This window comes from Bufo bufo, chromosome 2 (assembly GCF_905171765.1).
Source record: "Bufo bufo chromosome 2, aBufBuf1.1, whole genome shotgun sequence".
NCBI lineage: Eukaryota > Metazoa > Chordata > Amphibia > Anura > Bufonidae > Bufo > Bufo bufo.
In genome coordinates this window covers 245891264-245905089 of record NC_053390.1, presented here as the reverse complement: position 1 = coordinate 245905089, position 13826 = coordinate 245891264, and the positions used below count along the sequence as shown (strand labels likewise).

General features: G+C 41.6%; 1 protein-coding gene across 4 annotated transcripts in view; it reads right to left on the bottom strand.

Moving 5' to 3' along the window:
• ARVCF (ARVCF delta catenin family member) overlaps positions 1 to 13826 on the bottom strand; it is a 357246-nt gene that overhangs the window by 27355 nt on the left and 316065 nt on the right. For all 4 annotated transcript variants that reach the window (XM_040416314.1, XM_040416315.1, XM_040416311.1 and 1 more), the window contains one exon: positions 9635 to 9706. In XM_040416314.1, the coding sequence (XP_040272248.1) occupies positions 9635 to 9706 (72 nt within the window). The remainder of the gene's footprint in view (positions 1 to 9634; positions 9707 to 13826) is intronic.

The window sequence follows — 13826 nt, the reverse complement described above, 5'->3', positions numbered from 1 at the left end:
TCCAACATTTTATTCCTTCAAGAACCCTTGCCCATCTCCCTCCCCCCATGGTTGCTACTGCCTAGTGTCAATGGCTAGAGGACACAGGCAACCTGACAATTCACTAGAACTGGTCACAGACACCAAGAGCACTGATGGAAAGTCTAGAAGGAAAATAAAATAAGCATGTCATTACAGCTGCCTCTCCACTGGTTCACATGTTCACCCAGCTGATACACTGTGAATTTGCCATTGGAGATTTTTGCGCAGCAAATCTGAAGCACTGGACAATCCAAAGCGTAAATTGACCAATGGCTGGTTAGAGCAATTTGAAGTCTGCAGTATGTCAATTTATGCTGCGGATTTCACTCTGTTGCTTTCACTTTCTCCATTGCAAAGTCATTACTGTGACAAAATCGGATTGTAATTTATGTGGTTTTTGCCATGACAAAAACTGCAGTGGACATTTTCCACCGAATTTTCAGTCACGTATGGCTACAGCCTTAAGGTATGCAGCCAGTTTTAGTTAAGTGAGGGCGAGGCCAAAGAAATATAATATCTACCTAAAATGTAATTAGCACATGAGACATTTCCGCAACAGTCAAAGTTTAACCATGTCATTTTACTTACAAAAATGTTGGCCTTTTTGTGGTGATAATTTTATTTTTCTGTACAGGAAGTGCCACCATAGTGGTAGCCATGGTTGAATTAGAGTTCCATCCGTATAAAAGTGAGAAGCTGACAAAATAGCAATGGTTTTAAAGATATGAATTCAAAAGTGACAACTCGCATGGCTGTACTTCCGATTGTCACTTTTGCAAAAATGTCAGTGACCAAACATCAGTACATGCCTTATTTTCGATTTTAGGTGGAAATTCCCTTTAAAGTGGTGGAGTCCAAGTCTGTTCCTTTTCAATGGCTGGTTAGAGCAATAGTGACTATCTAGTGTATCTGCATGGTTCTATTATACATGGCTGTGCCTATCCCTAGCTCCTCCATTGCTTGTTCTATAAAGTATACATTACATGCAGTCATTAGTAGGTTATTGAAGATTCAGTGTAACTAATATATATTGTACATATAGATGTGTCAGTGATGGATATAAAGCTGAAGACCTAGGACTTGCCAATGGTGAAGGTTACCCAGGATAAATTGGGAGCTTTGCTGTTCAGTATGCTGCTCACCTAGGTGGTCTTGCTGACACAGGCACAATGCTGGAGGAACACGTAGAAACAATGAGGAAACAGCTACGGACAACTCTAGATCTGGTTGTTGAAAAGCACCGCCATGGGATCATAGCAGTAAAGAGATTGGAGGATGGCGCTTGCTGGCAGAGTAACTCGTCAGGCTGGCAAGATGCATTTTCAAAGATTTATTAATTAACCATTTGGCAAGGAGTTTCATCAGACCACATACGTTAACAACAATGTATCTGTGGCCTGACAAAGCCACCATTCCAGTGATGCACTTTTTAGGTTGTTCTGACATGTCTGTTATTGAGTGACTTAACAGAATGCATATGCAATATTTCTGTTTGCACAAAAGTTGATGTACAAAAGGAATAGGGAATGCGTGATCTCACACCCATTTATAGAGGGCCCACCAGAGATTTTTTTTTTTTTTTACACATTGCTTAGGCTACTTTCACACTTGCATTTTTGCCTGAACCGGCAGGGTTCAGCAAAAACGCTTCCATTACTGATAATACAACAATCTACATCAGTTATGATCGGATCCGGTTGTACTATCTTTAACATAGCCAAGACAGATCAGTCATGAACACCATTGAAAGTCAATGGGGAACGGATCCGTTTTCTATTGTGTCAGAAAACGGATCCGTCTTGCTCCGCATCCCATGACTGAAAGTAAACCGCAGCTTGCTGTAGTTTGCTCTCCAGTATGGGAACGCAACAGAACAGAACGCATTTTGGAGCACTCCATTCTGTTCCGTTCCATTTTGTCCCCATTGACAATGAATGGGGACAAAACGTTTTTCTCCGGTATTAAGACCCTCTGCCGGATCTCAATACCGAAAAATGTAAACACAAGTGTTAAAGTAGCCATAGAGACCACCCCAAGAATCCTTGTGCATGGCTACAGACATCCTACACCTATACGCAATATCTTTAAACCACTGTGCTCCATGAGACCAAGAATTGCATTTTAACTAGTCGCATATATGGTCTAAAATATCCAAACATAACAAAAAGATCCTTAGGTTCATCCTCTACAAAAAGTAGTGGCCACCAATTAATTACAAGTTAGGGTACTTTCTCACCCTAGCGTTATTTTTCTCCGGCATTGAGTTCCGTCCTAGGGGCTCAATACTGGAAAAGAACTGATCAGTTTTATCCTAATGCATTCTGAATGGAGAGCAATCCTTTCAGGATGCATCAGGGTGTCTTCAGTTAAGTCACTGTACAGTTTTTGGACGGAGAAAATAATAGCATGCTGTGGTATTTTCTCCATCCAAAATTCCAGAACACTTGACGGAATATCGGATCAGGCATTATTTTCCATTGAAATGCATTAATGCCGGATCCGGCCCCAAGTGTTCCAGATCAGTTTTTCCAGATGACAACCGGAGAGACGGATCCGGTATTGCAATGCATTTGTGAGACGGATCCGCATCAATCTACAAATGGTATCAGTTTGCATACAGATTGCCGGATCCAGCAGGCAGTTCCGGTGACGGAACTGCCTGCCGGAATCCAACAACGCAAGTGTGAAAGTACCCTTATATGGAGAGTGCTGCAATCATCTCTCCCATTAAGCACAGCCAGAAAGCGTATGAGGGTATGTTAATATAACCATAAATCTCAAGCAACTGACAAACAGATAAGGAAGTATACTAATACATCTTTCATGAGCATGTGAGTTTGCAATAGCTGGAATGTAAAAGCCAGTTTAGAAAAGTAAGGCTCATTGGGGAAATCTCAACTTGGGTAACCACTCATCTAACGTTCAACCTGTCTGAGAGCATTTCAGCACAGTAGACCATATTGCTGTGAATTATGAATGACTTACAGCAAGGTGAACTTTATACTCTCGACAAGCAGTGTTTAATGTTTCTGATGGGAATTAACCATCGTAATGTAATGTTGGTCTGCTCAGATCCACAGCGACACTACAGGAGTAATCTTATACCCAAAAGGAGGAAATGAACAGATTCAGCCCATATAGAAACATTATGATGGTTTATCTATAATACATGAGTAATTTATGCCAAGATTATATGCTGTAAATTATATATGGTATAGTGTAATCTGCTTTAAAGGGTAGCAAGCAATGTTCTCTGATACAGACCATCTATTATGCCTATAATCTCCGAGGAGTACCGCATGGATTTCTACAGAAGGAAAGTCTCCCGATACTTCCATGAGACATTATGCTCACATATTTAGGACAATTTGAGTAATAGATCTGAGGAATACAACCATAATTCTGTCACTTGTATGGGCATTTAGGTTGAGAAGTCAAGAACCGCACATTTTTCACATGTCCACCGACTGATTGCAAGCTCTTCAGTAGAACATGTGGTGCATTTGAGCAGGAAGTGATTGCTTCTTCTGGTCTTAGAATCTTCTCTTCTACTCCTTCCTTTGAGGGAGAGAGATTGTGCTACAACATAACACTTTAAAACTCAGCAGAAGTGGAAAGGTAATATAGTTGTATACTTCACAATTTTATGAAATGCATTAAGGAGCTAGCGGATATGAACTTTTATTTTAAAAAGATCTATGATAAATATGCAGATACACTGTTTCATCTATAATTACCAGATTTTTATAGAATACCTCAACCAGTTGAGTCACAATGCTATGCCAGCTGACTACTGATGGCTTGTAAATGTCATGTAGTGGAGCTTGGACTTGAAGAATCTAATGCCTTAATTGTGATGATCTGTTATTTTCAAGTCTGAGTGCCAGCCAGAAGGAACGATTGCTACAGGCTGGAAGGAAATTGGATTGCTATAGTCCAGGGATCAGCAACCTTCGGCACTCCAGCTGTTGTGAAACTACAACTCCCAGCATGCCGCTTTCACTTCTATGGGAGTTCAGAGAACAGCCAAGCAAGTGTGCATGATGGGAGATGTAGTTTCACAACACCTGGAGTGCCGAAGGTTGCTGATCCCTGCTATAGTCCATAGTGCCAAATTCCCAAGTAATGTTGAACCAACCGTTTCACTACAAAGCACTAAGAAATAAGGCAGGAATGAGCATAGATGATTGCAACTTAAACTGTCTACTATTGGTTGGACTAAACAATTAGGATATTGGATGGCAAAATGGATCTGTAATGAGGTTCCCATAGGGAACGGTGTAGAAGTCATAGCTGCATGTAGCTAAACCACACACACCACAGTGGCTAACAGTGTAAGTGAATGGTCCTGGATCAGTCACCCATTCACTTACAATAATTTTAATGCCAGATCCGGTTTATTCGGTTTTAACTTTATACAACCGCATTCTAACAGAATGGATTAATCCTGGTGCATTAAATCAAAAGGAACTGTTTTGCGATCCCCAGCTGGATCTCAAAACCGGAATACAAAACCACAAATGTGAAAGTAGCCTAAGACACTGGTAAGAAGGAAATACCCACCTCTGGAACGGCCAGGTATATGGTTCAGGGTATAAAATTCTGCGTTTGGCCTCTCTTTACCTCATGTTTAGATGAAAGCGCTTTAACAGAAGCTTGTGAGCGACACTATTGGAAAAAAACCTGAACAAAAACCAGACTCCTTATCCTCGTGAATCCATAAACAACTTTCAAGGATGTGCAATTAATCTTTTTCAAAAAGCTACCAGTTACATGTGGACTGGCCACCCAGATCATTTCAAAGAAATCACGAAAATAATATTCAAAACCAGTACTAAGACTAGCCTTACATTGAGTTACATTTTTATTTCTCATTAGGCAACCAATCCATAATATATCATTTTATTATTAACATTATTAGTTCAGGACTGGTAAACTGGCATTGTTCATTGAAGAGGACATGTCACCACACCTGGACTGTTTGAGAGTACAAGTATTTACTAAAAGTAAAAGTCTGGCCCATGTTTTCTCATAACTTAGTGTTGTGCCGATCCTCTTTTACGCCTTCTGTTTATTTATGACCAAATTGACAACTGGGAGTCACCGTTCCCCTTGACCCTACACACTCTGCCTCAGGCAGTCAATACTGATAGGACAGTGTCAGCTTAGAAGGACTGGTAACACCCAATATTAATTCATTATGATTAACTGACTATTAAAGAACAGGGTCAAAAACTGCTGCAAGCCTTCAGCTGCTCAGTTGAAGAATCCACACTCAGGTCACATATGGAATTCTGTTTTTACGAAGCAAAGGAAAAATAAGCAATTTCTAGATGGTCATTAAGCTTTAAGGAGTGCTGGATAATTACGTAAGGGGTTCTAGGTCTGAGGTTTGAAGAGACTTCAATCTCCTTAAAAGCCCATCCTGCAGATTCCTAGCACGAGAGAATGAATTGAAACAGTTGGTTCTTGGCCGTTCTCTATCCCTGCAGCCACCTCCCTGTGATTGAAAGATTATTTTTAGAAGGAAATTCTTGTGGTTAAAACCATTCAGCAAGGAATGAGCAATAACACTAAGACCTCTCCATAACTCTCAGACGTCTAAATCCATGGCTTCTCCTGTTCCATAAATATATTTGGGAACAGGAAGAACTGGACACAAATCCTCACTTTAAGCTTCGTTCTAATGACAGGGCTGTTTTAAGAAATCAGTGATATAGCATTTTACACAGATTAACAAACAATAAATCTTTTACTCCCATAAAGTAATTTTGTCTCGAGGCTAAATATTTCCTGCAATCTGGTTGATTGAGGGGGGACACAAGACAGAAATAACACATTCTGTTTTATATCATATTTTGTCAGTTTTCTTGTAGCCAAAAAAAAGAAGTGGTTCAGTATCAGTCTTTTCTTTTGGCTCGGCTCATTAGAATAGACACCTCAACTGAAGTTCTCAAAGGATAGACCTGTGAAATATTAGTATAACTGTCTTCATCTTTGGTCTGTTACAGATTACTTGTGTAGGAAGTTCAGCCTCTCTTTAAAAAGATTTTTCAGCACACTACTGTGCCCCTGGAGGTCATAATATGTACCACAAGTGCTGCAGTCATTTTCAAGAAGGGGGGCATTTTTTTTTTATCAATCAAGGAATCAATGGTGGACAGAAAGCTCCTCCTGAGTCGTCAAACAGAGGCTCTGCAGCGGCATATTAAAAGGGATAATTACCCTTTTACTATACAATACTAATTACCGGTTTACAAGGCCTGATGAAGCAGGCAATTTCAGGAAGTGTTCATTCCTGACAACTGTCTGCTCGTCAATGGATGAGGAAGCTGAATTTACATGCTGTGATCCTCTCCACTGTATGGGGATGAGCAATCGGGAGTGACATCCTCATTCCCAGTTGATTGTCTGCTCATTAGAGTCTCTTCTGTATTTTAATGCTATGTATGAGGTGTGGGAGCCCTTAGATTTCGTCAAAATAGCAGAGAAGAGACTGCAGGAAGACCAATGGCGTGATAAATGATCACACCATTGGTCTTCCTGCAGCCTCTTCTTCACTGATGTTTGAGTCCCCATGCACCATAATGACAGCAGCACACACTAAAGCTCATCATAGATTATATGGTTCTCCAATTATGGATCGTCACAGAAGAGATTTAGACAGGTGTCCAGAGCCTTCCAAGGGGGCCGATGGCCACCAACAGTGCCTAGATGGTAATCCACCATAGTAAAATTTGCCTCTACCACGTATATATCTGGGTATTGTAGCCTTAGCAATGCTGGTTTATGATTGGACAGAAGCTGGCCACTGGCTGATAAACCTTTACATCCCAACAGTCCCAGCAATTTGACATCAAAATTAAATTGTGGCAGTACCCTTTTTCCAAAGCGCACAGAACATTGATAGAAAAGAAGTTTCATGAAGTAACAATCTTATTGCTTATCAATCAATCTTGATTATTAACCCCAATCACAAGGGAACATTGATATCACTGGATAAGAGAATCGATACCACATGCATTCTTTTATTTTTCGCTTTCCATTATTCTGGTGTAAATTGAAGAGAACCTGTTGCCTTGACATGCAGTACAATCTGAAGACAGCACGTTTCAGAGCAGTAAAAGCTGAGCAGATCAATGGATAATTTTATGGGGCAATTTGATGTTGCCGAGCCTGCAGAGTCATTTTTTTTAGCAACGTGTGTAATTGTTAAGTTGGCCACTCCTAAAGCTTCTGCAATCTGATCAGTTTCTCTCCCCCCCCCCCCCAGTGAAATGAGGGCCACTAACTTGCACTGACACCTCTTGATATTGAGAGGTACTATGTAGAGTTAATACAAGCAAACTCAGCCCGTGAAAAAAAAAAAACTCAGAGCTTTAAAATCTCAAATCGGTCATGAAATGAGGAAAAGGGCCACACTGGTCCACGAACCCTTGCAGTCAACTGTTCAATGATCTTTGGGCATGTGGAAACAGATTATGTAAGGGCTTACCCACATGGGCTAATACACAGGTCAGTAATTAGAAAAACAGTTCTATCACTGCATTTACATGTAATGGTCCTCAAATCATTACGGTTATCATTTATCCCCATGGTCTGATGGATTGTGTATGTGCTGCCAACAAATTATCATTTTCTGGCCGCATAAATGATCGTATCGCCTTATACACATATATTGGTTTCTTGATCCTTTCCTTTGACACTTTTTTTTAAAGATCTTTGGACTTTTGACTTCTTTGGAGTTCCAGTAATCTATAAACAGATGTCTTAATAGTGTAGTTTCTATAAGTCATGGTCTGCAGGCAAGCTGTTGTCAGCCTCAGAAGCAATCAATACTAAGATTCTGAGGTCAGCTAGCACTTACTGTCTGCAAGGAGCTTGTTCGATTGCCTTGGGTGCACAGTGCACTAAACAGAGCTACATATCAAAGAAGTGAGGTACAAGCAAGACATGCTGTGAATGCACTGAACAGTTGCATGCAGATCTGTAGGCCTAGTACAAAACAGCAGCTCCAGAGACAAGGGCCATCTATCTGCACCCAAGAGTTTATCACAGTTTAAAGGGACACTGACCGGGCCAAAAAGCATATTAAGGTATATATATGACCGTACAGGTCTTATAAAGTGTATAAGAATCATGTAAGTATCCCCCCTGTCCACCTTATAACTACAGTAATGTGAAGTTTTATAACCTGCCGGAATCGGGTTCAATCTGCCCAAGGGGCGGTGTTTCACCTCAGCTTGCGCCCAGCCAGCCTGGCCACAACTGCCGTTTGAAGCGCCGCCCAGCTCAGCAATATTCACTTCGCTGGGCGGCTACTAGTGTCCCCGGCTATCTTCAGCGCATGCGCCCGGCACCCTCACTGGCCGGGATCGCATCGCGCCTGCGCACAGTCTCATTCTCAGAGGCTGCCTCTGAGAATGAGACTGTGCGCAGGCGCGATACGATCCCGGCCAGTGAGGGTGCCGGGCGCATGCGCTGAAGATAGCCGGGGACACTAGTAGCCGCCCAGCGAAGTGAATATTGCTGAGCTGGGCGGCGCTTCAAACGGCAGTTGTGGCCAGGCTGGCTGGGCGCAAGCTGAGGTGAAACACCGCCCCTTGGGCAGATTGAACCCGATTCCGGCAGGTTATAAAACTTCACATTACTGTAGTTATAAGGTGGACAGGGGGGATACTTACATGATTCTTATACACTTTATAAGACCTGTACGGTCATATATATACCTTAATATGCTTTTTGGCACAGTCAGTGTCCCTTTAAAGCAGGTCACACATTAGATAAATGCACCATTGGGGTGGGGGCTCACCTGCTCCCCATTATCCTGTTTCTGGTGCCAGCCAGTCAGCTACTACAGCCAATAAGCAGCCTCAATGGTGTTGTGTCCCCAAGTAGCACATGACCCAGCAGTGATGTTTTGCTTGGGGATACAAGTCCACCGAGACCAGTCATTGCCTGTAGCGCTGCATATGACCCAGTCTGTCCTCAAGTTTTCCAATGGGGAGCAGAAAAACAGTGAGCCAGCACAGAACAGTGGGGAGCACTACGGCTGGAAAAAAATTAATAAATAATGGCTTTTGCCAAAAGACCAGTTACATTTTGGCTTGTTACCACTATAATATATTAAAAAAAAAAACTTCACATTCCAAGGCATAAAAGTGTCTCTCTAGCCTTGCATTGGCACAATAACAATCAGTAGACACAAACTTCACAAAAGACAAAGTAGCATTAAACTTCATGAGTTGTCTTGCACGCAGTCTCAGGAGTGCCACTTTGTACACAACAAAAAACATTTAAATCTTCAAACAAACAAACTGGAGTAATTACTCTCTGATCAGCTATGCAATCAAGAAACATAAAACAGAGCAGGACCTTCTACTTAAGACCATCCCTAAATGTTCTCCAGAAAACCTATGATAATCTGCTCACTACAGTGGACATTCAAATCATGGTTTACCATACGTGCAAGCAATGCACATTGCTGGCATATCACCCCATCAACTGGTGAACCATCTATTCTATTTGTACTAGGAAGCCCAACAAACAGCATTCATCTAACTTTAGGCACACTATAATCGTGGGTTAAAAGTAATATGAACTAATACTGAACCTTTTGCAGACTCAGAACGTTTTGGCAAGTCAAGAGTGTCAAAGTTCTTTTCCATGTCCCCATTCTTTTTTCCTGCAAGTAAGAAGCTGTAGGTTATTTTTTGGCCAAGCAGAGCAACCCCAAAAGGGATATACTGAGAAAAACAAACTACATTTCAATTTACTCAATATGAATAGTTAGCTTCCAACTTCTTTATTGGCCAACATAATGCATGCATTAAAGGTGTTCTCCAGGAACCTACCCTAGAATGTGAGCAGGACTGATTGCTTCCACTTGCAGAGCTGCCTGGGGGGGCAACAATAGGTGGTAATGATGCGGTCCAGCCTATGATATGCCATCATGGCTGAGCTGCCTGACAGGAAAACTCACAAATATGTAGTATAGGCCAATGCCAGTCAACAGTGCAGTGGGGACCAGTCCTCTCACCCACCTAAGTAGCTGCGTAAGTGGATGCAACCACTCATGCTCACATTCTAGGAGAGGTTTCTAGTGGCCCTTTTAATTCACTCTCAGAGAAGCCTTAAAATTTCTGAACTTAATCACCTACAGTACAGCAGAGATTTACGATGTCCTGTGCAGACACAAACATGAGAAAGAAATAGAAGGTAGCAAGGACATATGTACATCGAGTCCTAGCCAACTAAGACAAATATATAAAAAAATACATTATATAGAATATATTTTTAACAGAATCACACTGTATAACCAATATTTCAAAATGTTATGAAAAAAACAAAATACATTAAAATCCCTCCTTCTGTAGCTGTACAGAGTTGAGTCACTATTATGCCCACTTCCCAGCAGCAGCACGCAGAGCTCATGAAGAGTCACACGTCATGAACTGGCTTGGTAAGTACCTAAGGTCTGCCATAGGCTGTCTGCAGACATATCCCTTGTCGCCATCATGGGTAAAAGGGATGATTTATCAGAGTTACAAAAGGATGATTATTGGCTTTCAGGCCAAGGGTGGCAGTATTTCTGAAACTGCGAACAGTCATCTAAGGCTACTTTCAACACTGTGGTTGAAGCGCTCACTTGCCATATATATGATGGAAAGTTCCTGCTGCATACAAACATGCCCAAGGGCGCACATTCACCAGTGGACTGTATTTCATACAGAGGCATTCAAAACAAAAATTTATACCACGATGAGTGATGGATGTCAATGTACACTTATACAGTGGTATCAGTTGTCGGTATAAGTGGGAATTTCTCCCAACATATACTTCCAATGACCATTGCACAATGCTATGGGTAGACGCTAGCCTGTTTATTACATCCTTCTATATACAGGGATGAGAAACATGCTGCTGGAAGGTTAAATACAGTTTTCTGGCGTTTATCCCAGCTTGTTGTTTTTTTTGCACTTTTTGGCACAAAAACCTCCAGCTCCAAATGATAGCTGAAGGTCTATGGGAATTGTGAAACACAGGACACTGCTTTTTTGCTAGTGGCATTTTGTATTAAGTTTGAGTTTTTTGTGTTGGTCTTCAAAGAAATATTAACCCACAAGAATTTAAAGTGGTTAAAAGAAGCTTCTGAACATTTACAGAGGGCTTTCTCCGAACATACAAACCATGCCATTCACCATTAATGTCCTGCGGTATAAAACAAGCATGAAAGAATACATTTATGTCATGATGAGGGACACTGTTGTCATATGGACACAGATTAGTACAAACAAGATAGACATACAAGAATGGATTTCAAGAATTGTGAAACTTTCTTGAAGAACCATATTACCCATTACTTGATGGTAACTGCTTGGATACTTTCACTTCTTTTTTATGACAGAAGAATGAACGAGATTTGTTTGTAATGTATTTCAATATTTCCAGCTTAAAGGGGTTGTCTCACTTCAGCAAATGACATAGAAACATAGAATGTGTCGGCAGATAAGAACCATTTGGCCCATCTAGTCTGCCCAATATATCTGAATCCTATGAATAGTCCCTGGCCCTATCTTATATGAAGGATGGCCTTATGCCTATCCCATGCATGCTTAAACCCCTTCACTGTATTTGCAGCTACCACTTCTGCAGGAAGGCTATTCCATGCATCCACTACTCTCTCAGTAAAGTAATACTTCCTTATATTACTTTTAAACCTTTGCCCCTCTAATTTAAAACTGTGTCCTCTTGTGGTAGTTTTTCTTCTTTTAAATATGCTCTCCTCCTTTACCGAGTTGATTCCCTTTATGTATTTAAAAGTTTCTATCATATCCCCTCTGTCTCTTCTTTCTTCCAAGCTATACATATTAAGGTCCTTTAACCTTTCCTGGTAAGTTTTATCCTGCAATCCATGTACTAGTTTAGTAGCTCTTCTCTGAACTCTCTCTAGAGTATCTATATCCTTCTGGAGATATGGCCTCCAGTACTGCGCACAATACTCCAAGTGAGGTCTCACCAGTGTTCTGTACAGCGGCATAAGCACTTCACTCTTTCTACTGCTTATACCTCTCCCTATACATCCAAGCATTCTGCTGGCATTTCGTGCTGCTCTATTACATTGTCTTCCCACCTTTAAGTCTTCTGAAATAATTACTCCTAAATCCCTTTCCTCAGATACTGAGGTCAGGACTGTGTCAAATATTCTATATTCTGCCCTTGGGTTTTTACGCCCCAGGTGCATTACCCTGTTTCCCCGAAAATAAGACATCCCCCGAAAATAAGACCTACCTCTAGTTTTGCCTATCGCTGTAATATAAGGCATCCCCCCGAAAATAAGGCCTCCCCGATAATAAAGCATCCCCCGAAAATAAGGCCTCCCCGATTATAAAGCAAGCCACACCAGAATGTAAGGAGCTCACTGATTGGCCGCAGCCGCCGCCAGGACAAGCTGTCGCCTTCTTCCGCCCGCTGCTCGCTCTGCCCTGATAAAGTCTCACAACTTGGCTGGCACGGACACACAGGGGACGGGGTGACAGGTAGGGGGGGGGGGAATATCTGATGGAAGGTGGGGGATGTCTGGTGAAGATGGGGGGGGGGGGGGGGAGAGACTAAAAACGGTAATTAAAATTACACAGGGCGATATCAAAATGACACAGGGTGATCAGGGTGGGGAGGGGGATCATTTAAAATGACACAGGGGGATCAGAGGGGGGAATCAAAATGACACAGGAGGATCAGAAGGGGGTACTAAAATGCTATAGTAATCCCACCCCTCTGATTCTCCTGTACCATTTAGATTCCCCCTTCTGATCCCCCTGTGTCATTTTAAGTGATCCCCCTCCCCACCCTGATACCCCTGTGTCATTTTGATTCCCTTCTCTGATCACCCTGTGCCATTTTAAGTGATCCCCCTCCCCACCCTGATTTCCTTTTTTTTTTGTTAAACAATAAATGTGTACCGTATTTTTCTTCATGGAAAAATAAGACATCCCGTGAAAATAAGACCTAGCGCATCTTTTGGAGCAAAAATTAATATAAGACACTGTCTTATTTTTGGGGAAACAGGGTATCTTGCACTTATCCACATTAAATTTCAGTTGCCAGAGTTCTGACCATTCTTCTAGTTTTCCTAAATCCTTTTCCATTTGGCGTTTCCCTCCAGGAACATCAACCCTGTTACATATCTTTGTGTCATCAGCAAAAATACAAACCTTACCATCGAGGCCTTTTGCAATATCACTTATGAAGATATTAAACAAAATTGGTCCCAGTACAGATCCCTTTGGAACCCCACTGGTAACATGACCTTGTTTTGAATGTTCTCCATTGACTACAACCCTCTGTTGTCTGTCACTCAGCCACTGCCTAATCCACTCAACAATATGGGAGTCCATGCTCAATGACTGCAGTTTATTGATAAGTCTTTTATGTGGGACAGTGTCAAAAGCCTTACTAAAATCTAGATATGCGATGTCTACTGCACCTCCACCGTCTATTATTTTAGTCACCCAGTCAAAAAAATCTATAAGATTTGTTTGACATGATCTCCCTGAAGTAAACCCATGTTGTTTTTCATCTTGCAATCCATGGGATTTTAGATGTTCCACAATCCTATCCTTTAATAGGGTTTCCATTAATTTGCCTACTATTGATGTCAGACTCACTGGTCTATAGTTGCTCGATTCCTCCCTACTACCTTTCTTGTGAATGGGCACGACATTTGCCAATTTCCAATCTTCCAGGACGACTCCTGTTACTAATGATTGGTTAAATAAATCTGTTAGCAGTTTTGCCAGCTCACC